The sequence below is a fragment of the Salvia splendens genome, chromosome 15 (assembly GCF_004379255.2).
Source record: "Salvia splendens isolate huo1 chromosome 15, SspV2, whole genome shotgun sequence".
Classification (NCBI taxonomy): domain Eukaryota; kingdom Viridiplantae; phylum Streptophyta; class Magnoliopsida; order Lamiales; family Lamiaceae; genus Salvia; species Salvia splendens.
Window position 1 is genome coordinate 20,314,783 of NC_056046.1, and position 23,224 is coordinate 20,338,006.

The 23,224-nt window shown below is 41.4% G+C and overlaps 2 protein-coding genes and 1 pseudogene across 2 annotated transcripts; 1 reads left to right on the top strand and 2 right to left on the bottom strand.

The window, feature by feature from the left end:
• LOC121768224 overlaps positions 1 to 13,796 on the top strand; it is a 16,973-nt pseudogene extending 3,177 nt beyond the window's left edge.
• Positions 13,797 to 17,253: 3,457 nt separating this feature from the next.
• LOC121767559 (PLAT domain-containing protein 3-like) lies at positions 17,254 to 18,119 on the bottom strand. The gene is made up of 2 exons (XM_042163859.1): positions 17,992 to 18,119; positions 17,254 to 17,858 (listed from the first exon to the last, which is right to left on the bottom strand). Exons 1-2 carry the CDS (start codon positions 18,052 to 18,054, stop codon positions 17,439 to 17,441), a joined length of 483 nt encoding a protein of 160 aa, XP_042019793.1. The 5' UTR covers positions 18,055 to 18,119; the 3' UTR covers positions 17,254 to 17,438.
• A 1,131-nt stretch (positions 18,120 to 19,250) lies between these two features.
• Positions 19,251 to 20,070, bottom strand: LOC121767818 (PLAT domain-containing protein 3-like). Its single transcript, XM_042164146.1, has 2 exons — positions 19,977 to 20,070; positions 19,251 to 19,857 (listed from the first exon to the last, which is right to left on the bottom strand). Exons 1-2 carry the CDS (start codon positions 20,037 to 20,039, stop codon positions 19,423 to 19,425), a joined length of 498 nt encoding a protein of 165 aa, XP_042020080.1. The 5' UTR covers positions 20,040 to 20,070; the 3' UTR covers positions 19,251 to 19,422.
• Positions 20,071 to 23,224: the final 3,154 nt, after the last annotated feature.

Genomic DNA, 23,224 nt, shown 5'->3' on the forward strand with positions numbered 1-23,224 from the left:
TCAGCATTCCTGGGCGAGTTTTTTTCGTCATCTAAGACAAGCGCACTGAAGAGAGAAATAACGAATGTGAAGCAAGGATATGACGAGCCCTTGAGCGACTATTGGGCAAGATACATGGGTCTTTTGGAATCGTGTCCCAACCATCGCATGGCGGACATTGAAGTACATCATACTTTCTACGAGGGCATGAACGCGGTAACCAAAGACCTGGCCAATTCATCTTCGGGAGGAAGCTTCACGCAATTACGGGTCAGCGAAGCAAAGAGAGTCCTAAGGAAGCTACTGAATGCAAAGAAAGAGTATGACCATTCAAGGGAAGGATACAACCGAGAGCGGGCTGCTGTTGCATCGACTACTGATCAGGAGAACAAGCTGGAGCAGAAAATGGACTTGAAGATGGATGAGCTGAAGAAGTCACTTTTGAGTGCCATCGAGAAGAGCACTCCACCACCTCTCCCAACTGGAAACTACAAGGGTGCAGAGCAGGGGAATCAAGGGGCCCAATACGAGCATCCGAATGACTTGATCAGTACGGAGCAAGCTAACGCTGCTGGGTATTTTAACCAGAATGGGAATTGGATCCAGGGGAGACAACGGGACGCACCATGGAGGGACCACCCGAATTTTCGATGGGGAGAAGGGAACCAAAACCAGAACCAAGGTCAAGGCCAGAACCAATATAACCCTTACCCGAACCAAAACCCTAACCGTGGACCAGCAAACCCAGACTTCCAGCCCAACTGGTCAGGAAGAAACCAACAAGCCCAAAACCATAACCCACAAAGCTCAAACTCGAACCCTGTTTACGTGCCACCCCATCAGAGAAATTTCCAAAACTACCAAAATCAACCAAACCAAGCATCCCAACACCATCAGAACCAGAATCAATTCCAAGCCCAGCACCAGAATCAATATCCTCAAGATCAGTACACTCCTCCTGCCAAATATAACCAATACCCGCCTAATCAAGGACAGCAAACCTTCCAGAACTATCAACACCAAGGGCCGGGTCATTTCCAAAACTCGAACAGGCCGAGGAGATCCGTTGAGGACATGATGAGTGAAATGCTAGCATCACAACAGAACATCAAAGGAGAATTGCAAGCCCATAATGAGGTCGTGCAGGGGATGTAAAATGCCCAGAAAGAACATAAGGCGAACATGGATATGATGAATAGGCAGTTAGCTCAACTGGCCAGTTCGATGGGTGATTTGAAGGGAAATGCAGGAAAACTCCCATCTACAGTCCAAATGCCCGAGAAGGCAAATGTGAGTAAGGTCACGTTGAGGTCAGGAACTACTTATGATGCACCTCAACCGAAACAGCCGAGTGAAGGATCGAATGGAACGAAGATAGGAGGCGAGACAATTTCAGCTGAGGAAATAGGGAATTTCATGCCTCGAATGCAGGATCCATTCTTCCTGGATGATACACCAAGTATAAGAGGTGAACCCGATGCCTTACTGACCAGGAAGGAACCTCCTCAAGAGAAAAATCCCAGAATGGAGGCTCGGACCCAAGAGCTACCAAAGAAAGTTGCTGAGGAACCCGTAGAAGAGAAAAAAGGGGAGAAACCATTCCCATTCCGATTTGTTACAAAGAGGAAGAAAGAGAACCCGGTCGACTACTTGTCGATTTTTGGAAGGTTGGACGTCACCATACCATTCCTCCAAGCCGTGAAACTACCCCCGCTCGGAAAATTCATTAAGGATTTCATAGCCGGGAAAGCTCAAAAAGATGGACAAATCATGGTGGAAGGGATCGCATCCGCAATTGTGCAAGAGAAACTGCCGCCCAAGAGGGCCGATCCAGGTATGTTCACTTTACCCATAACTATAGGGGATGTGAAAGTTGAACATGCGATGTGTGATCTTGGAGCTTCCATTAATGTCATGCCATTATCAATCTATAACCGACTGAAAGGAGTGAGGCTGTCAAACACTAGGGTGTTGATCCAGCTGGCTGATAGGTCGTGCATAAGCCCTGAGGGAGTTTTAGAGAACGTGTTGGTTAGAGTACAGGAGTTCACATACCCTGCTGATTTTTATGTGATCAAAATGAGTGAGCATGAAGCGAGAGAGTCTAGTGGAGTCTTGTTAGGGAGACCTTTTTTGAGAACGGCTAAGACAATAGTGGACATGGCCGAGGGGACTATTTGCATTGATTTTAATGGTGAGAAGTTTACTTTTGATATAAATGATGCCATGAAGAAACCCATTGATTCTGAAAATCTATGCTTTGTTGATGTGATTGACCCTCTAGTCCAAGATTTTCTTGAGACCGAACTATTACAGGAAAAACTCCAGGCTTTAGATGCTTGTGATCAGGCCGACGAAGAAGCTGCTGCGTGGTGTGATTTGATCAGTAGCCAGGGGTTGACCGACGAAGAAATAGAAGGAGCGATCAAGGAATTCTGTCAAAAGTCGGCGTTCATTGGAGCCGCAGGGGCCAAGCTTCCAGTCAGTACGGAAGAACCTTCAGGGGAAGACTTAAAGAAAGACGGGGAGGCCCAGAAAAACCCTCTACCCGAAGACACGCTTCCACCCCAAGTCGAGCTAAAAAAGTTACCATCGAACTTGAAGTATGCCTACCTCGGGGAGGAGAACTCATATCCCGTAATCATCAACAGCAGTCTCACAAAAGAACAAGAAGCGCGGCTACTGGCTGTGTTGAATAGGAATAAGAAGGCAATCGGATGGAGCCTTACAGATCTAGTAGGGATAAGCCCCGACGTTTGCATGCACCACATCAGGCTAGAAGAGGGAGCGAAGGCTCATCGAGATGCTCAAAGGAAGGTAAACCCTAACATGCGAGAGGAAATTTTAAAGGAAATCTTGAAGTTGTTGTCGCTAGGGATTATCTATTCAGTGCCGGACAGTGAGTGGGTCAGCCCGATCCACATGGTTCCAAAGAAATCCGGGATCCAAGTTGTCAAGAATGAGAGGAACGAGCTGATTCCAACAAGGCTGGTCACGGGTTGGCGAATGTGCATCGACTACCGGAAGCTGAACAACGCAACAAGGAAGGACCATTTTCCTTTGCCTTTCATCGACCAGATATTAGAGAGATTAGCTGGGAAAAAATTTTTCTGCTTCCTAGATGGGTACAGCGGGTACTTCCAAATTCACGTGGATCCTGAGGACCAGGACAAAACCACTTTTACTTGCCCGTTTGGAACCTATGCATACCGTCGCATGCCTTTCGGTTTATGCAACGCTCCAGGTACGTTTCAACGATGCATGATGAGCATATTTTCCGATTTGATTGAGGAGTGCATAGAAATATTTATGGATGACTTCACGGTTTACGGAGACTCGTTCGACTCTTGCCTTCATCATTTGGACATAGTTTTGGAAAGGTGTCAAGCAAAGAGTCTGGTTTTGAACTTCGAGAAGTGCCATTTTATGGTCACCGAAGGGATAGTCCTAGGACACGTAGTCTCAGAAAGAGGTATCCAGGTGGATCGAGCCAAGGTGGATGTCATATCCAAATTACCATTCCCTACTGATCAGAAGGGAATAAGGGGTTTCCTGGGACATGCTGGATTTTATCGAAGATTTATAAAGGATTTCTCCAAAATCGCCCAACCCCTTACCGGACTGCTTCAAAATGATGTGGAGTTCGTTTTTGATGAGCAATGCAAGGCAGCTTTCGATCTTCTCAAAGAAAAATTAGTATCCGCACCTATCATACGAGCTCCTGATTGGAACCATCCTTTCGAAGTAATGTGCGACGCCAGCGACTTTGCGGTAGGGGCCGTGCTGGGTCAGAAGATCGATGGGAGGAGGCACGTAATTTTTTATGCGTCCAAGACTCTAAATCAAGCCCAGCGGAATTACGATACCACCGAAAAGGAGATGCTGGCAGTGGTGTTTTCTTTCGAGAAGTTCCGGCCATATTTGCTGGGATCTAAGGTCGTAGTATACACTGACCATGCAGCCCTTAAGTATCTAGTTACCAAGAGAGAATCAAAACCACGCTTGATCCGATGGGTACTCTTGTTACAAGAATTTGATTGGGAGGTGGAAGATAAGAGAGGAGTCGAAAACAAGGTGGCAGACCATTTGAGCAGAATAGTGCAAGAAGGAAACAGCGAGGAGGTGCACGACAAGTTTCCAGAGGAACACTTATGTGAGGTGATTTTTGCACCCAGAAAAATTGATTGGGAAGAAGTGTACAAACTTACTGGTCAGAATGATGCAGCAAAAGGAAAAGAGAAGGTAGGGCAGGAGCCATGGTATGCGGACCTGGCCAACTACCTAGTAACTGGAGAACTTCCAGAGGTACCAAGTGTTACCAAAGCCCAACGAATGAAGATCAAGAGTGAGGCAAAATATTATTTTTGGGACGACCCTTACCTATGGAGGGTAGGATCCGATCAAGTGATAAGAAGGTGCATTCCTGACTGGGAACAGCGGGATGTGTTGACCCACTGCCATTCGTTAGCATGTGGAGGGCACTTCGGATCCAAGAAGACGGCAAGGAAGATTCTGGATAGCGGCTTTTACTGGCCAACTCTCAACAAAGATGCATACGAGTTCTGCCGGAGCTGTGAGCGTTGCCAACTGACCGGTGGAATATCTGCCCAAGATGAGATGCCGCAAGTACCGATTATTGTTTGTGAATTATTCGACATATGGGGAATGGATTTCATGGGGCCTTTTCCCTCGTCCTATGGCCTTTTCATGGGGGTAGTGGATGAAATTCCACTACTACCACATACTAAGGTCACATACTGATTAGTAAGATAGGAATTTGGAATTCCACGTGGCTAGTTTCATTTTGATAATATTCTGCATATACTGGCCAGGTAGGATTCCAAATTACCTAAGGAGAATGTAAATACTGTATATACGTAATTAATTTTTGCATGCTTGAAAATTTTCTAAAAATCCAAAAATATATTTTCGGGCCTTAAATTTAGGTTGGGGTACACTTTGACCAAGAGATTACCTATTTAGTGTCACTCCAATTTGTATTTAAGTGCCATTTTGAATTATTTTCCGTAATAGGTAAGTATAGAGGGAAATTGTGGATAGGACGTAAATTTGAATTAAGCGTGTGCAGCTTTTGCAGGGTGGCAGTGCTGGAATGGTGTGGAGCAGAGAGAGTACACACGCTAGCCAATCAGGAACCAACGCCTGTCGCCCAACCACTTTTCACATGAAGCGGCATGACCGGTAACCACTGATAGCCGGTTGAAACCACCTGCAACTGCCATTTCTAATCCGAACTAAACCAACCGACCCTCCCTTTCTCCCTAAAAAACCCTCATTTCCAAAATACCTTTCAAGAAATTCTCCTCTATCCCTCTCACAGAACCATCGTTCTCAAACCAAACCCTAATTTCTACCGTCAAATCACAAATTACAGTCATGGGTAAGAAAGCTATCGCGAGGAAAATCAAGCCCCGTCGTGCGAACACCCAAGATACGCAGCCGCTGCGAGAAGAAACCCCGGAGGCCCAACCACAGTCGAACCAACCACCCGCACCGACTGCTCAACCGCCGGCCACTATTTCTTTGGATGCCGTAATGGTATTCCTTCGCCAACAAGACCCGACTAGGGACTGGACGGCGGCATTGACCAATTTCGGCCACACGGGGGGCATAGGAACCGCACCCAGTGGAATTCCTCATGCACAGGTCAGACACGCAGAACTACAGTCGGAGGAAGGATCTCCCTCAGCCACCGCGGCATCAGAACCCTCGGTACCAGATTCGGCAGACCTGGAAGCTATCGCCGCGTTTTACAGCTCCGACTCTGAGGAGCGAAAGAAAAGGTCCAGCCAAGTAAGGGAAACCCAGGGAGAGAGTAGCGGAGCAAAAATGACGCCCGAGAAGGACCCAGTATTTCAAGAAGTAAGACGGCCAGAGATAGATCTGAACGAATCAGCCAGGAAACAGGGCCTCATGACGGACGAGGAGTTTGACTCGATAATGAACAGGGTAAACCGAAGAGAGGAGACAACTGACTTGGTGGCTGAGGGTCTGGACCTCGCACCAAGATCAGTAGGAGAGAATGAACAAGCTCTTAGAGAACCCATACCGAAGGACAAGACATCCCAGTCAGAAGGAGAAGAGGAGAGGAAAAAGCAGAGTGAAGCCAAGGAAGCAGGAACAGAGACAACAGAACCAGAGGTAGAGGCATCCACCCCAGTGGCACCTCCGGTAGTTAAACCGATCCCCGTCAGAAGGAAACTGGTAGTGAAGACAGGCTCCAAGGCAGAGCCACCCAAACCGCAGAGGAAATCGCAACGTTGTTTGGGTAAGTGGGCACCCAACAGGGCGAAACCGAACACGGCGGAGGATCCCCTAGAGATCGTGAGCGACGACGAACCCTGTCCGGCGCAAGAGGATCAGGGTGTGGAAGCCGAGCGGGTGGCTGAGGGACTGGACCTCGCACCCGAGTCAGTGAGCCCCGAACAATTGGAGAAGGAAGATGCCAAGAAAGAGTGTAGCTCCACTACCCAGGAGACGCCACCAACCGAGGCGGAAGAGGAAGCTAGATACCAAGTAGAAAGGAAAAGAAAGGGCAAGACCGTTGTGGAGGAAAAATCAAAAACCAAAAGAATGCGTACCCCGAACACAGGCATAGTGATCACTGAGACTGCCCGGAGGAACCCATCAAACCGGCAGACACAGAGCGATAGTGAGTACGAGGCCAGTGAAGAATCTGAATCAGATAGCGACACAACCATGGAAGAGGAGGAATACAAGGAGCGGGAACTCCCCAACGATCATCGAGAACTGTTGCATCCACCTGCCGAACCACTCCGGTATAAGCGTTGGACGGTGGAACTCACGGATGACGTTGTGGAAGAGATGAAGTTGTTTGACGACAAGAAGCTCCAGTCAGTTTACCGCACAAAGAACGCAAAAGGCAAGAAGGTTAAGTGTGGAAAGGTAATTCATCTCCCATCCTTAGATGAATTGCAAATTAGTGAATCGTTTCTCGCCCTTTTGCATGAGTTGGGTTTTGAATGGTTGTTGAGGAATGAGAAGTTAAGTGTCCCGGTCGATTTGGCCAAGGAGTTTTTCGCAACTTTTCGATTCGAAGTCACAACTGATTTGGATATAGAGTGTGTTAGCTTCAGGGTATTTGGAGGAGAAATTAGGATGAATCTGATTGAGTGGACTGTGAGGTTGGGTATATGCAGTTTGGAGGAGGCAATAGGACTTGAATGGAGAAACAGGGAGCGGGGGATTCCCCGCCGGCATGTGGAATTTGAGCCCCAGTCGGCTTGGGAGGAACTTACTCACCCCGGAGCAGGGGAGTTCCAATCCACGATCTCCCGATCGATCCACCTTAGCGACCCCGTTTTACGCCTGGTTCAAATTTTTTTAGACTACAATCTTTTGGGGCAGTCTAATTCGGCAGTCCAGACATCAATGACGGAGTTGTACCTTATATGGTGTGCAAAAAAGGGCAAGAAGCTGCACTTAGGGTTCTGGACTGCATACACATGTCACCTCGTCGCAACTCACCCAGCACGGAATATTTCCCTCTGCCATATATTGGGAATCTTCATGAGGAACAACATCACCGTTTCGGAGGACGAAGACCTAACCCCACTAACGATGGTGAGCGCCCCAGGATTGTTCGACACCCCTCTGTTCGTCCGAACGAACACGGTGTACATGAGGCAGGGCGTGCCCCACTTTTATGCGATGGGAGAAGAGGCAATACCCACTGCTCGGATAGCAACAGCTCAGGAAGCACCAGGACATGACCAGAGGCGAGACAGAATTGAACAATCTGTGGAAAAGATGGCTGAGGAAAATAGACAGATGAGGGAAGAGATGATTCGTTTAGCGTCAGCAATGGAACAGGTATTGAAGGAGTCTGCGGAGCAGAGAATACTGACTCAGAGGCAAGCCGCTCTAGAAAGGACAGTCACTGAAATGGCAGAGGAGAATCAGCAATTGAAGGCAGAGGTGATCAAGCTGGCAGGAGTTGTGGAAAGGATGTTGAAGGGCTCTGCAGAGCAGGATATGATGCATCAGAGGCAGGCGGCCATGGAAGCTATCGTATCAGATCTCGGGGAGGAAAACTCCAAGATGCAAAAAGCAATGAACAGAATGTTAGCCAGTATGGATAACATCTTAGAAGAAATGACCTACCTGAGGAAGGAGCAAGCTGCAGGACCGAGTGGCCATGGTGGCCGGACTGATGAACCACATATCCAAGAAACCGGAGTAGCAGATGAGCAAGAGACAGCGGACGCCGAGGTGCCGGCAAGAGCCGAGGAGCCGGCGAAGGAAAATGAAACTGGAACGGAAGAGGACAACCCGAAGGAACCACCTGCCCCACGAAGGAGCAGGCGACTTCGATAGACCCCCCCCTACTGACCAAGTTAGTTTTTTTTTAAGCTTTTTTAACTTTTCGTATTTTTGTTATGTTGTGGTATTCGGTTAGGTAGTATAATCTGTGTTTGCGAGCAAACCCCACTTCATAACACTTAGCCTATTCCATAGTCTAAGTGTGAGAAGTTAGGGTTTGTTTCTTGGTAGCATGTTTTCTGTGTTTCTTTTGTATATACGTGTTTCTTTGTTTAGTGGATTTTGTCCGGTGTTCAAACCTCTCCCACTTAGCCTATTCCATAGCCTAAGTGTGAGAAGTTTCTGTTTGAGTTGTTATTTTTTGTTTGTTATTTTGTTGTCTGTGTGTCTACCATACTGGCCAGTACTTTTTTTTCCACTTCACAGCCTTATCTGGGGCAGACACTTGTGAAGTAGGAGGGGGGACGTAATGGCCAGTATGATGTATATATGTGTGTTCTGTGTTTGTGCTCGTTTTGTGTTTTTTAGGTCTAGTTTTTTTATGTTGTGTGCTGATTTGGGCTTAAAACTCAACCGTCCTGAGCTGGAGGTGAGGGGAATTGAGGGAGATAAGACAAGCTGGAAAACCGAAACCACTCTCCTTAGTACCTCCTGACCAGTATAGATGATGTGAGTATGAGAGAAAAGCCCACACTTAGAGCCAAACACGAAAGCCCTCTAAAATGTGAGTTATAAGCCTTAAAGTGGAACCACTTTCCACATACACTTAAAGAAAAGAGAGGCTGCCACAATTTGCCTAGGGTGAAGTGATCACGGGTAGCAAATACTGAAGGCAGTAGGAACCCCCCCCATAAAAAAAAAAAAAAAAAAAGAAAACCACCACTTTTAGAACCCTTTTTTCTTAACCTTTTATACCCAGATAAACACCCCTAGCCCCTGGGACTGTGTGTAAGGCATGAAACAAATGGAGCTTACTGGCCAGGAAGAAGTGTGAAAAAAGCAGAAACCAGCTGGGCAGGAAAGTTAGAAGAAAATCGACCAGGGGGACATTCCAGGTCCAAAAAAAGAAGGGATAAGGGTGGCGAAGCCACGAAAAAAAAAAGAGGAAGAAAGAAAGAAAAGAAGAAAATGGTCAGAGATTTGACCACACAAAAAAAAATGAAGGAATAAGGGTGGCGAAGCCACAAGAAGCCTACTAACCAGTTGGAAACTCAAGCCAGAAGCACCAGCTAAGAAAAGCAACTGATCAGAAGCCTGATGCACACAATCCCCCTTCATAAATTAAATAGAAGTTTTTGAACCTTAGAGCCTTAGGAACATCTACCCAAAACACTACAACCCAACAGCCCCGTTACAAGCCTTAAAGTCCTTCAGTAGCTGCACGTGAGATCTAAGTCCAAAGCAATTGTGGTTGAGCATGATGAGAGAATTCAGTCCTAACGTTCCTGGTGAGGTGCGAGTGACTGAGTGAACCTAGTGGTTGACCGAGAGTGTGGGCGATCTTGACAAGCAGATGTACTGACTGGGAGAGAAAGGGGGGGGCGGCAGAAGTTCAAGGCTGTCTAAGGCCGGATTGCACCTGATCCCGAGGGGAGGGATGGTTGAAAATGTAGCCCAATCTGTTAGTGTTTTATGTGTTTCTGTGTTTGTGTTTGTGTTTTCTTTCTTCTTCGTCGTTGTAGTCTAGAGTCCAGTTTTAGGTTGAGTCGGGCAGGGAAGTAACCAGGCTAGAATGCGACTTATTGCTTTTTGTTTGTTCTTCACGCTTGAGGGCAAGCATGTGGTAAGTGTGAGCAGTTTGATAAGTCGTATTCTAGGCCTCGGTTACTGGTCAGTATGACAGGTTTAAATGATTATATTTGCAAAGCAGTTGCTCAAAGTGTGCAGGATAAGTGTTCTGGCCAGTAGGGAAGTTCCGGAGTGTTCGGGTAGAAAAAGCGCCAGCATGGTCTCATACTGATCCGTATACGTGCTAAAACGGCTTGAGATGAAGAAGACGGATAGCTGGGACGGATTACCCACAATTAAGGGCAAAGAAGTCAAATTGCAGCGAGGATTTACCCTAAAATCAAGGGTAGCCTCCCTATAAAAGGTAGCCAAGTTGGAGAGAGAAAGAGCCTGGGAGAGACTTCAATTCACCATCATCTTTAGGTAGAGAGTTCTCTCGGTAATTTCAGTCTTTCAGCCGTGTCCCACTTCTTGCCTCGCCGAGCCATGATCACCTGACGTTCAGAATGTTCCCGAGTTCCAGTCATCGTCCGTTCCAGTTAGCTAGATCGTAGTTCCAGTCAGAGATTTTATCGCCCGGAGTGGCAAACAATTTTTTAAATTGCTTTCGTAGTTTAATTAGTTCTCCGTCTTTACGTTGGATTTCTGTTACATTTTGGGATTTTGTTGTTTTGAAATGCTTGCTTTGGATATCCGAACGTGTTAATGCTATGAAGTTGATTTCCGTTTCGTTCATTGTAGTGTTCTTTTCTTTCCTTGTCTAGTTAGCTTAGATCTAAGGTTTCTCGGTGTTTTAAGTGCTAAATCTCTAAATTCTGTTACGTAACAAATTTCTTTAGGATAGGTAAACAAGTACTGTTTGATCTGGAAGTAGATCGTTGCATGCAAGGCTTCGTTTTATTTTCTGAATCGATCTTTCATGTTGACCAGCATGCAGAAGTCCAGTTTCAGCGTTTGATTTCAGATTTGATTTCTTAGTTTTAGATCTGTGTTCGCGAGTTGTTAATCTGTGTTTGCCGGGTTGGATCTGGAATTGTTATCTGAGTTTAATTTGTGTTGTTGGAGAAGATGATGTCTACATCCAGATTGGGGACCACCTTACTTTTATTTACTTTTGCTTTCTTTTGTCCTTCACCTCTGGTTGTACCTGCAGATCTGTCAGCCTAGTCACCACTACCTCCACTACACTCTGAATATTCTGTTTAGCCAAAAATAGAAATACCGTCCTTTCCAAACAATTTCTGTTACACCATGTCCCCTCATTTCCACGTACACAGTTGCATTCCATGATCTGCTCCCCCATCCTAGTCAGTAGGACGCCACCCTTTAATTACTCGCCTAGGTAGAAACTCAACCCGAGCGTGGTAGCTAACCAACCCTCCAAAATATCACCGCAGTAGTTTAAACGCACCATCTCTGTGGGATTCGACCCTTACCTCCACTATACTGATCAGTAGAAGTGGGTTGAGGAATCTTTGAAGACGAGGTCTAGGCTTAGTTAGGATCTTTATCCTGCCAGTAGGATATATCCTCACTTGAACGACACCTACGCACCTCGTACCTCTTCAAGAGTCTTATCTAATGAATATCAACGAGAATCAGGAAAATGCAAGATTCAAAATAAATGATTCAAAAACGGAAAATAAAAAGCCTTTCTTTTTTGACAAACCTTTTATAACTGTTCTTTTCGATTCGAAGCGATGGAATCGACCATTTCGATACATAAAAAATAATAACTTTGACAGGGTTGTGAGAAATGAAATGTCGCAATATTTTTTTGACATATGTCAAAGTGATGGAAAAGAAAGAATTTCTTTTACATATCCTCCTGGTTTATCCATTTTTTTTTAAATGATAAAAAAAAGGATATTGACCCATCTTTTCGAAAAATCTGCATGTAATGAACTTTACAATCCTTGGGTTTATACCAACAAAGAAAAAGGGAAAAGTTTCAACAACGAATTTCAAAATAGAATTAAAGCTCTAGACAAAGAAGCTTTTTCTTTGAGGGTACTGGAAACAAGAACTCGATTATGTAATGAGGATTCTACAAACGAATACTTAACAAAAGTATATGATCCCTTCTTGAACGGATCATACCGTAAAACAATCTACAAAAACCTTTCTCTTTCAACATTAAACAATACTTTAATAGAAAATCTCATAGAGAAATTTGAGATAAATCGAATTCATGGTATACTTCTTCCAGATGCCGATTATCGAAAATTTGAACTGACAAAAAATAGATTTGAAAAAAAACCATTATCAACAGAAATTTTTCATTTTTTAACTTTCATCAGTAAATTTGTTAGAGAATCAGGATCTCCCAATCTAAACCTGAAAGATCCTTTTTTATTTTCAGAAGGAAGAATAGATTCCGAAAAAGGAACAAAAAGTTGTAAAAAATTTTTAACTCAAACCTATTTTGATGGTCGAAAAATTAGCAGAAAATCGATAAAAAAAATCAGTAAAAAAATACCCCAACGGTCATACAGATTAATTACCGATTTAGAACAACAGTCAGGAGAATATCAAGAAAACGTACCAATAGATCATCAAATTTGTTCAAGAAAGGGCAAACGTGTAGTGATTTTTACTGCTAACAGGGAGAATAGTGATTCTAATATTACCGATACTAATATGCCCGATGAAATAGACGAAGTGGCTTTGATACGTTATTCACAACAATCAGACTTTCGGCGGGGTATAATCAAAGGTTCTATGCGAGCTCAAAGGCGTAAAATAGTTATTTCAGAGTTGTTTCAAGCAAATGCACACCCCTTCCTTTTTTTTGAAAGACTACAAAAATTCCCTGTTTTTTCTTTTGATATCTCCGCATTGATTAAACTTTTTTTTCAAAATTGGGTGGGTAAGGGAAAAGCATTCAACATAGTAGAGTATGCAAAAGAACAAACAAAAAGAGAAGAAAAAAAAGAAAAGAACAAAAGAAAGGAAAAAGTGCGAATAGAGATAGCAGAGGCCTGGGATAGCATTCCACTTGCGCAAATAGTAAGAGGTTGTATGTTACTAACTCAATCTATTTTTAGAAAAAGTATTCTATTACCTTTATTAATAATTACAAAAAATATTGGCCGTATACTCCTATTCGAACTTCCTGAATGGGCTGAGGATTTCCAGGAATGGAATAGAGAGATACATCTTAAATGTACCTATAATGGTGTTCCATTATCCGAAACAGAATTTCCCAAAAATTGGTTGACAGATGGTATTCAGATAAAAATATTGTTTCCTTTCTGTCTGAAACCTTGGCACAAATCCAAACTACAATCCTCTCAGAAAGATCTAATGGAAAAGAAAAAAGAAAAAGATGATTTTTGTTTTTTAACAATTTGGGGAATGGAAGCGGAACTTCCTTTTGGTCCGCCCCGAAAACGTCCTTCTTTTTTTAAACCAATTTTTAAGGAATTCAAAAAAAAAATTGCAAAATTTAAAAAGAAGTATTTTCTAGTTCTAACAGTTTTCAAAGAAAAAACAAAATTACTTCAAAAGGTTTCAAAAGAAATCAAAAAATGGTTTATCAGAAGTATTTTTTTTCTAAAAAAAATAATAAAAGAACTTTCAAAAGTAAATCCAATTCTATTGTTTAGATTAAGAGAAGTAGAAGTATATAAATTGAAAGAACTTAAAGAAGAAAAAGATTCCATGAGAAGCAATGAGATGATTCACAAATCATTTAGTCAAATTGCATCTCCGAGTTGGACAAATTCTCGATTGACAGAAAAAAAAATGAAAGATCTCACCGATAGAACAAGTACAATCCGAAATCAAATAGAAAGAATCTCAAAAGAGAAAAAAAAGTAACTACAAGAATAAAAAATCTTAGTCCTAACAAAACAAGTTATAATGCTAAAAGATTTGAAAAATGGCAAATATTAAAAAGAAGAAATCCTCGATTAATCCGTAAATTACCCTCCCTTTTAAAAATTTTCATTGAAAAAATCTATACAGATATATTTGTATCTATCGTTAATATTCCCAGAATAAATACAGAACTTTTTCTTAAATTAACAAAAAAATTTATTGATAACAATAATGAAAGAAAACAAGCAAAAATTAATACAAAAAAGAAAACTTCAATTTCGCTTATTTCGGCTATAAAAAAGTCACTTGATAAGATCAGTAATATTAAAGAAAATTCACGTATTTTTTATGACTTATCCTACATGTCACAAACATATGTATTTTACAAATTATCACAAATCCAAATTAGTAACTCGGTAAGATCTGTTGTTCAATATCAAAGAATACACCCTTTTCTTAAGTCTAAAATAAAGGATTCTTTTGAAAGACAAGGAATGGTTCATTCGAAATTAGCAAATAAGAAACTTCCGGGCTATGAAACAGATCAATGGAAAAACTGGTTAAAAGGGCATTTTCAGTACCATTTATCTCAGATTAGATGGTCTAAATTAATACCAGAAAAATGGCGAAATAGAGTTCGCCAGCGTTGTATAGACAAAAAGACAAATTTAAGCAAGCAGCATTCATATGAAAAAGACCTAACCCTTTGAGCATTTTCTTCTTTCGCTCCACGAACCAGCTCGTCAAGAAGGGCACCCCCTTAGTCAGCCACTTTGAGCCCATATAAACTTTTACCCGTTTCTTGAAGCCTTAAAACCAAAACTTACGTTTTATATCACGTGGGGAAAGAGGTCAAAGAAATAAAGTTTTTTAGGGGATAGCAATAGAAGAGTCAAAATAAAAGGGTAGCCGGGTTGATCAAGTTCCAAAAAAAATGTGTTGAGAAAGGTTCGAGAAAAAGCGGGCAGGAAAAAGTTGTAACCTGACCCAGAAAATCGAAAGTTAGGAAATAAGCCAAAAGGCTAAAGGTCGAATTTTGACCGAGTATCCAGTAGGAAAATAAATATCCCACTCTGATCCAGCGAGTTTAGTCAAATCTTTGGTCTTTTGACTCATGTGATTTTCTTTTTACAGTTTAAAATTTTAAAATTTTAAACTTAGAACCCCTAGGACCCTACCTCAATACACTACTACCCTTTAACCCCATTACACCCGAAACAAAGACATTGAGGAACTATCTTGTGCAGTCCGATTCGAGGTATTAAAATTGTGGCAATACCGAGAGAATAGTTCTAACATCTCTGGTGAGAAATGAGTGACTGAGTGAATCCAACAGTGGTTTAAATTGAGCAATCTTGACAAACTGACACCTTGATCAAGCAAACGCGAAAGAGAAGAAACATAAGCTACTGAAAAATGGATTGACCTCGACCTCGGGTATGATTGTTGGAAATTTATTCGGTCTAATGCATACATGTAAATATGTGTATGTCTTCTTTTAGTTTTCTTTTTTTACTTTCTTGAAATGATCAAACCGTGCCTGAAATTTGCCTTATCTTTTTCTTTCTTTTTTTCTTTATACTTGGGGACAAGTATGTTTTAAGTGTGAGCAGTTTGATAAGGCTCATTTCATGCATCAGTTTAAGGGTAAAATGTACGCTACTTGATCGGTTTATCGCGCAAAACAAGTGTTAAATGTGCAGGAATGCCGCTTGACCAAGGCAACAAGGCCAAACTGATCAAGTGAGTACAAAAGGCGAAAAAGGTCGGATATCGGGGGAGTTGATCAAAGGGGGAGATCAAGCAGTTAGGAGGGGACCGCTGGCTTCTAGAATAGGAACACGTGAGGAAATGAGCTGGATGTGGCGCACTGTTATGTTATCAAGGACGACGTACTAGAAGGGGACACGTGCCTACATATGAGACGCAAGGACGAGCTGAGTCATAAATCTGTTACACAAAAGCGTCGTCATTCTAGAAGGAAAGCACGTAGCAATCAATGAGTCGCTCATTCTCAGCGTAAGCGAATATTCCCTGCCAAGATCGTTATCCAGCTGGAGGTCGTGTTGCGCCTATAAATGGAGGATGTGCCACCACAAGGGGGGGATCCTTTACTTTCCGTCTTAGTTTAGCTTAGTTTAGTTCTCTAGCTTAGTCCGGTTTTCTAGATAGCGTAGCTTAGCTTAGCTTAGATAAAGTGTTGCTTAGTTAGAGAGGGCGATTGAAGAAGCGCTGCAGAATACTTGTTATCTGTCTGTGTATTCTTAAGTTTCCCGCCGAGGATCTTCTCGGTTTACTTGCTTTCTTATTTTCCGAAGTGCTAGCTTAGTTTAAATTTCACGCTGTACTGTTCTAGTTTAATCAAAGTTGTTTTCATTTTCATCCTCGCATTTACTGCTTTAGTTTCAGTTTCGTTACGATGCACTTGACCCAGTAATTAAAGTTACCTTGATCAAGTTAGCATATTTAATCCTGCCTAGAGTAAAATCAGTAGTTAAAAACTCCCAAGTTAAAGCGTGGCAGCAGCCAACCCCTGTTCACTATTCACACACTTGATACACCAACTTCTCTGTGGGATCGACCCCGAACTTGCCGTTTTACTGTTAAAAGTAGTGCAAAATTGGAAGTTTACAAATTACTTGGTAGGAAACGAGTGAGAGCGAGTTTGCATCGATCAAGTGGCAACGACATTTGCTAAATGATCCAATCGGTTCGGTTATCTTCAACATAACTTGGTCCGAATTCGCGCCCCTCTCGAGGCCTTCCAATGGGACGGAGGGAGTACTATACTTATAAATTTCCAATCATTTTGTATGGAATTATAATGAGCATATTTTAAATATATTTCAAATAATGTGTTCTAGTTTTTTTTCATTCATTGCATAGTATTTTAATTTTCAAGAATACATACGTATAGATGCAAATAAAAATGTACTCCCTCCGTTCACCAATAAACATTCTATTTTGTCATTTTCGTCCGTTCACCGATTGATGTGTCATTTGTTTTTTTTTACTACTTTTGGTAATGGACCCTCATTCCACTAACTTTATTTCACTATAAAACTAATATATTAAATTAAGACTCACCTTCCACTAACATTTTTCACTTACTTTCTACTATATTTATTAAAACTTATGTCCGTTAAAAATTGGCCTTGTAGTGAGGGACGGAGGGAGTTCAGAACTTGATACATACTAACAATTTATGTGTGCAATTTCATGTATTGGCTAGAATATAATATGGCTCTTTATCCATTATTTTAAGTGGACTATAGGTTCTAGTATTAGAAAACCTAAAAAGAAAAAAAGTGAAAAAAAACTAAAATTAAATAATAAAGAAAATAATATAAGAACATGCTAGAAAGACGATCACTACAACGTTGACATCAATGAACAACAAGATATGGGATATGTGATATGTTAATTGAAATATGCCACCACTTTATTGATTGATTGAAAGCCAAAAGACTTTCAATAACTTAGAGAAATGAACATTATATTTTCCATGCATGTTATTCAACATATGTAATGAGAATCACAAAATAAACCATATATATGTAAACTCCAAAACCCTAATCATGATTAATTTCCACTCCTCAAACTACTTAAAGTGGCTCTATCATCTTCACTTCACTTACACACTCATCTTGAAGAATGAGGGCTGATCCCCTGTTGACATCGAGCCATTTTTTCACCGTGAAATGCTTTTGAGAACACGATTTTTCAAGTGCCACGGTTGTTATTTCAATCGAGTCGCAATACCAATTATCGTAACCACTTAGCACGATTATTAGTCTACATATGGGCCCACGTAAACACGGGCCTTTCCCCGCGAAGAGGTCTGTTTCTCCAGCCTTAAAGTAGTTGCCGCTAGGGCCCATTAGACCCCAATCTTTGAGGTTGTTGATAGGGAGTTCGTCGTTGTAGCTGTCCCCGATGAACACGGTTACATTCGATTTAGTACCGGCCGACGGAATATCGGCGGTTTGCACATAGATTGTGTAAATACAATCTGAGGAATTGGCCTGCAAGGAGTCAATTAAAAAAATGTACTAAGAACAAAATATTATTGAATACATATAAAAATGTGACATGCTCGAACAAAATATTATTTTATACATATAAAAGCACTGATTAGAGAAGAAGATTGATACTTACATTTGTGTTGATAATGAAGGAGAATATTATAAGGAAACTGAAGCTGAGATGTTTGATTTCCATGTTTCTTTGGATATTCTTATTTTGAGACAATTATTGGAGTATATATAATTAGGTATTCCTTCTATAATTATGATTACCAAAAGTTGAAAAAATATTGAAATTGAAAGGGAACCTGTAACGTCGCACTCGATATAGATAATATAGATTTTTGTTAAAAGGTAGTCCACATATTAAATTACAAATAATCCTATTATCTAGTAAAATAACATTTTTTTCGTCCTTTCCCTTAAAAGTTTTGTTATTGATTTGATTATTTATTTATTTTTAGTGTCGAAGAGATTTCTCACGTTTTATTTTGTTGCATAACCGCTCGAGCAGTCATCTGATTTTCATTTCACCACTTCAGATTAAGGTCATTTTTAATACTAGTAGTATTTTACAAGATATGATGAAAATAAATATGAATTATGAAAATTTATGTTTATCTGTAGATCGAATAACAATAGTCGGGGTCCTATTTGGGATATGATCAATTGATAATCATCTTAAATTTTTAACTGACAACTATGTCAACAATATATGAATGTTAATAAAAAAAATATTTGGTTGTGTTCGGATTGTTGACTGCAACAGACGTTCGAAATTATCCGCTTTGGGTTAAGCCCGCACGGATTTGTTTTTGGATCACTCTAAAAGGCTTCAAACTGATTGGGGTTGGAAATGAATTATATACATCTTCCGAATTCCCCCAGACTCCCGATGTGGGATGAGTTTGTACTCAACAAACCTCCCCCTCAAACCAGATCACATCGGGAACAGACAAACGCAATCGACACATCAAGACATTACGGGCCCAATTCAAACTTGTGTCATCCTGGGCCCACTCGATTCTGGCTTTGATACCTCTTATTCACATTGTCGACTGCAACAGATGTTTGATGTAGTCTGCTTTGGGTCAAGCCCGCACGAATTTGTTTTTGGGTCACTCCTCAAAAAGTCTCAAACAGATTGAGTTTGTACTCAACAAGTTGACATATAAATGTCTTTGTATTGACATTCATAACATAGATTGTTGACATAATTGTCTGTTATCATTTTATCATAATTGTGAATCTAACGTGATCCGAGCCCTAACATAAACTAAATTCTGGCATAAAATTCACAATATTTGTAGCACTTCATCGTAGCGGTACACCTAATTATCTCATCATAGATCAACACAAATACCTCAATCCATATGGCCTCATAAAATCCAATTGGATTTAAATCCACAACTTTATTGATTTCAAAGTCGAAAGAATACAAATTATCCTATCTCGTCTCACATTATTTATTTCACTGGACATCTATGCCCTCATACATTATCTAACTTACAATACTTACAAAAAAGAACATAATTAATCTCCACAACTAACATAAGCAATAAAACTAATATCCATTCCTCAAACTAATACTTCTTGGGACATTATCAATGAAACACTCGTCTTGAATGATCACCGCCGTTCCCGCATTGACATCGAGCCATTTCTTGACCACAAAATGCTTCTGAGAGCACGATTTTCCAAATCCTACGACGGTTATTTCGATACCATCGCAATACCAACTATCGTAGCCGTCTAGCACGATTGTTAGGCCGCACACGGGAGCACGTAAACACGGGCCTTTCATGGAGAATAGGTCGACTTCCCCCGGCCTAAAGTAGTGGTACGTGGAGCCCATTAAACCCCAATTTTGAAGGTTGACCACGGGGAGTTCGGCCTTCGTTGCATCGTTCAAGAAGATGGTTATGTTAGATGTAGTAGCGGCGTACGGAATATTTCCGGTTTGCACGTAGATGTTGTAAATGCAATCGGAAGCATTGGCCTGATTTCACAAATCAAGAATTCCAATATATGGTTAACAAATTTGATAAATGTATAATGGAATGAATTATTGATGATATATACTCTAGAGATAAAAGAGAAAGAATTGTTATGACTTACATTTGTGTGGACGATGAGGGAGTAAAGGATAAGGAGATTGAAGATGAGGTGTTTGATTTCCATGTTTCTTCGGATTCCTTTTATTTTTTTTTAGTAGTAATGTAGTATCGTATAGTATATATAATTTGGTTTGCCCCCATATAAATACCAAAAGGCAAAAGTGAAAATCAAATTGTTACAATTATTATACATTTTTGGGTAATATCGAAATTCGGTCTCAAATGTCACAATCATACAGTGTAGATTTTTGGCGAAACTTCACAAGGACCATTTTAATCAATATTACTCCATTCTTTCATGAAAAACATATTCATTTTGCTATTTTAAAATATTCATAAAAAATAATCTTATTTCAAAATAAAAATTTTCTTTCATACTTTACAATTTTTTCTCCTTTCATAATTTACTTTTTCTCCTCTGTTATCTAATTTTTCCTTTAATATCTATTACTTTACCATTTTTTTATTTAAAAACTGAACTACATGGTAGCTGAAAAAATAAAAGAATAAGAGTAATATAATTAATACACATATGCCCTTGAAGCCAAAAAAAAAATTGTCAAAGGATAGACATGTGTCAAAAATATGCAAAAGGAAAAAAATGTGATTACCCTGATTGCCCCATTGTCCTGGTACAATTTGTGCAAATAAAATTTATCAGGTACTGTAAAAGTGCAAATGTAATTGTCCAGATACCATCTATTTAGTTCACTCTATAAGATAAATAAGAATACGAAAATATGGTAATATTGTTGGAGTTATGGTGAAACATGCATATCGGAATACTTGCATAACACATAAATCACACGAATGGATCTATTTAACCCATTATGAAGTTAACTGATTAACATTTTAAACACATAATTGCATGCTAGAAACATATAATTCATGCTCAAAAAATTAAAAACCCTAATTCAAGAAAATACTACGGTTTATAATTACCTAATTGACTCAACTACGAATCTTCTAATCTGTTTCCGGACCTCAGTTTATGATATTTGGGTGGAGCAGAGCTTGTCAGAATTAAAAAGACTTAACTAGAAAGAAAACAGAACTTCAGTTCTATAGAGTCACAAGTTAGACTTGGGCCAAACATGTTGGACTTTTCTTGATTAAATTGAATCTCTATTTAATTCAAGTCCAAACATATTATTATCAGTCAGTATAGTACTATAAATAATATTAGTTGCCAGTCCAATCCCTTTCCTCTTTAATTTATTATTTTTCATATTTAAGATAAAACATCTATTAACTAATTTAAGTCTATTATTCAACTTTAATTAATTAACATATTTTTTCAAGAATTGTGTAGTTAAGCAACATTATTTATTATTAGTGAAATAAATTTAAACGGTTCGGATTTATAAATAATAAAGCTTTTTTCGAACTTCTCTTGAGAATATGATCAAACTGGACTCTCCGATCACACGATTCATTGTAATAATAATACTAGCATCTGTAGACATTGCTCGTTACTAACCAAGTTATTAGGATTTTTGGATTACAAAAATTCCGCATCATTTGATAAATCAAAGTAATGCATAATCATCGTATGCTCAATATTCAATCAACAACGACTAAAAAATAACAATCGTCGAGACCTCGTCTTTCATCTAATAGAAAAGAAAGACTATCTCTTCTTTTAGATACGTTTGATAAAAGTAAGGAAATGTGCAGACTAACACTGCAATCTTTCACGATTAGACAACTATCTAGGTTGTGATATATTGTTTTACTTTTGCAAAGAACCAATTGTGTCACCTTCTGAGATCGTTGTTCAGGGCATCCGCAATGGGCGGACGATGGCACGCCTGATGGCGCGCATCGTCCGCGCCATCCATCGTCCGCACCCATTGTGGGTGCGCGCCATAGGGCGCGGACGATAGTCGCGCCCTATACTTCGGTCGCGGAGGATAGCGCGGACGATGGCCATCGTCCGCCCCATTGTGGAGGTCGCGGACGATCAACCGCAGACGATGGCACGCGGTTTCGTTTTTTTATAAATACCGTTCATTTGTAACATTTCATTTCACTCGATTTCATTTTCGAAACATACAATTACATAATTACTACGAAATGGATTCAAGCCCCAATAGTCCTACGTTTAGCGCAGGGGCGCATTGGCCGGGTACAGAACCCGGCGATTATCGTTCGTTCGACACCAACGCCCATTACGATCCCGATTTCAGTACGGAATCGTATGGGTTGTCTGACATGGAGCCGTCTCCGCACCGCCCAACCGCAGCGGCCGATCCCGACCCCGCCGCGACCGCTTCCGCCCCAGCCAGAAAGAAGCGGAACCGGCAGCGGGCGCAGAAGTTGCCGCCTCCCGGTGATTGCGATGAGTACGCCCCCGGCCGTACGAACTACAACAACGACGAAACTCTCACCTTGGCCCGGTGTTGGGTAGATATATCGGAAGATCCGATATTCGTTAACAACCAGCGACAGATCGCGTACTGGGAACGCATCGCGGACCTCTACAATTCGGTGAAGCCGCCGACCGCGTACAAGCGCAAGCGTGAGCAACTCCGCAAGCACTGGGATCAAGTCAAGAAGCAAGTGAACTTGTACGCGGCGGAGTTCGAGAAGTTCACGCGGTCACAGGGGAGCGGTGAGAGCGCGAGCGACGTGCGCGCTAAAGCGCTGTTGTCGTACCGGTCGATGTACGGCGACTTCAAGCACGAGGCCATCTGGGCGCTCTTGAGGGACAAGCAGAAGTTCCAAGGTGGAATTCTGCACACTGGTGCGCCGAAGAGGACGAAGACCACTGAAGCTGGTGATTACACGAGCAGTGGCTGCGGCAACCACCCGGTTGACCTCAACCGGACGTACGTGGATGAAGGGAGTTCCGGCACACCGGTGTCCTTCCGGGGTCCTCCCGGCGTCAAGGCTGCGAAGGCCAAGGGGAAGGCGACCGCGACCTCATCGTCGACCGCTGCAACCCAAGCTCCGGTCCCGGTAGAGCTCCCGACCCAGACGGCCACCGCGTTTGAGTCATTAGCAACAGCGTCGATGGCAAGGACGATGTTGCAGACGCACAGGGCCCTCAAGCAGTGTACCGACCCCGACGAAGCCGAATATCTCCGGGCGTTACTCGATGAGCTGCGTCAGAAGTTGGGAATTGGTCCTACTTAGTTTTTTTTTATTAGTTCAATTATGTAACTTTTTTTTATTAAAACTTCGCCGTTTGTTATTTAGACCGTTTTTTATTTACTCGTTGCTTGTTATTTGAAAACAGTTAAATTA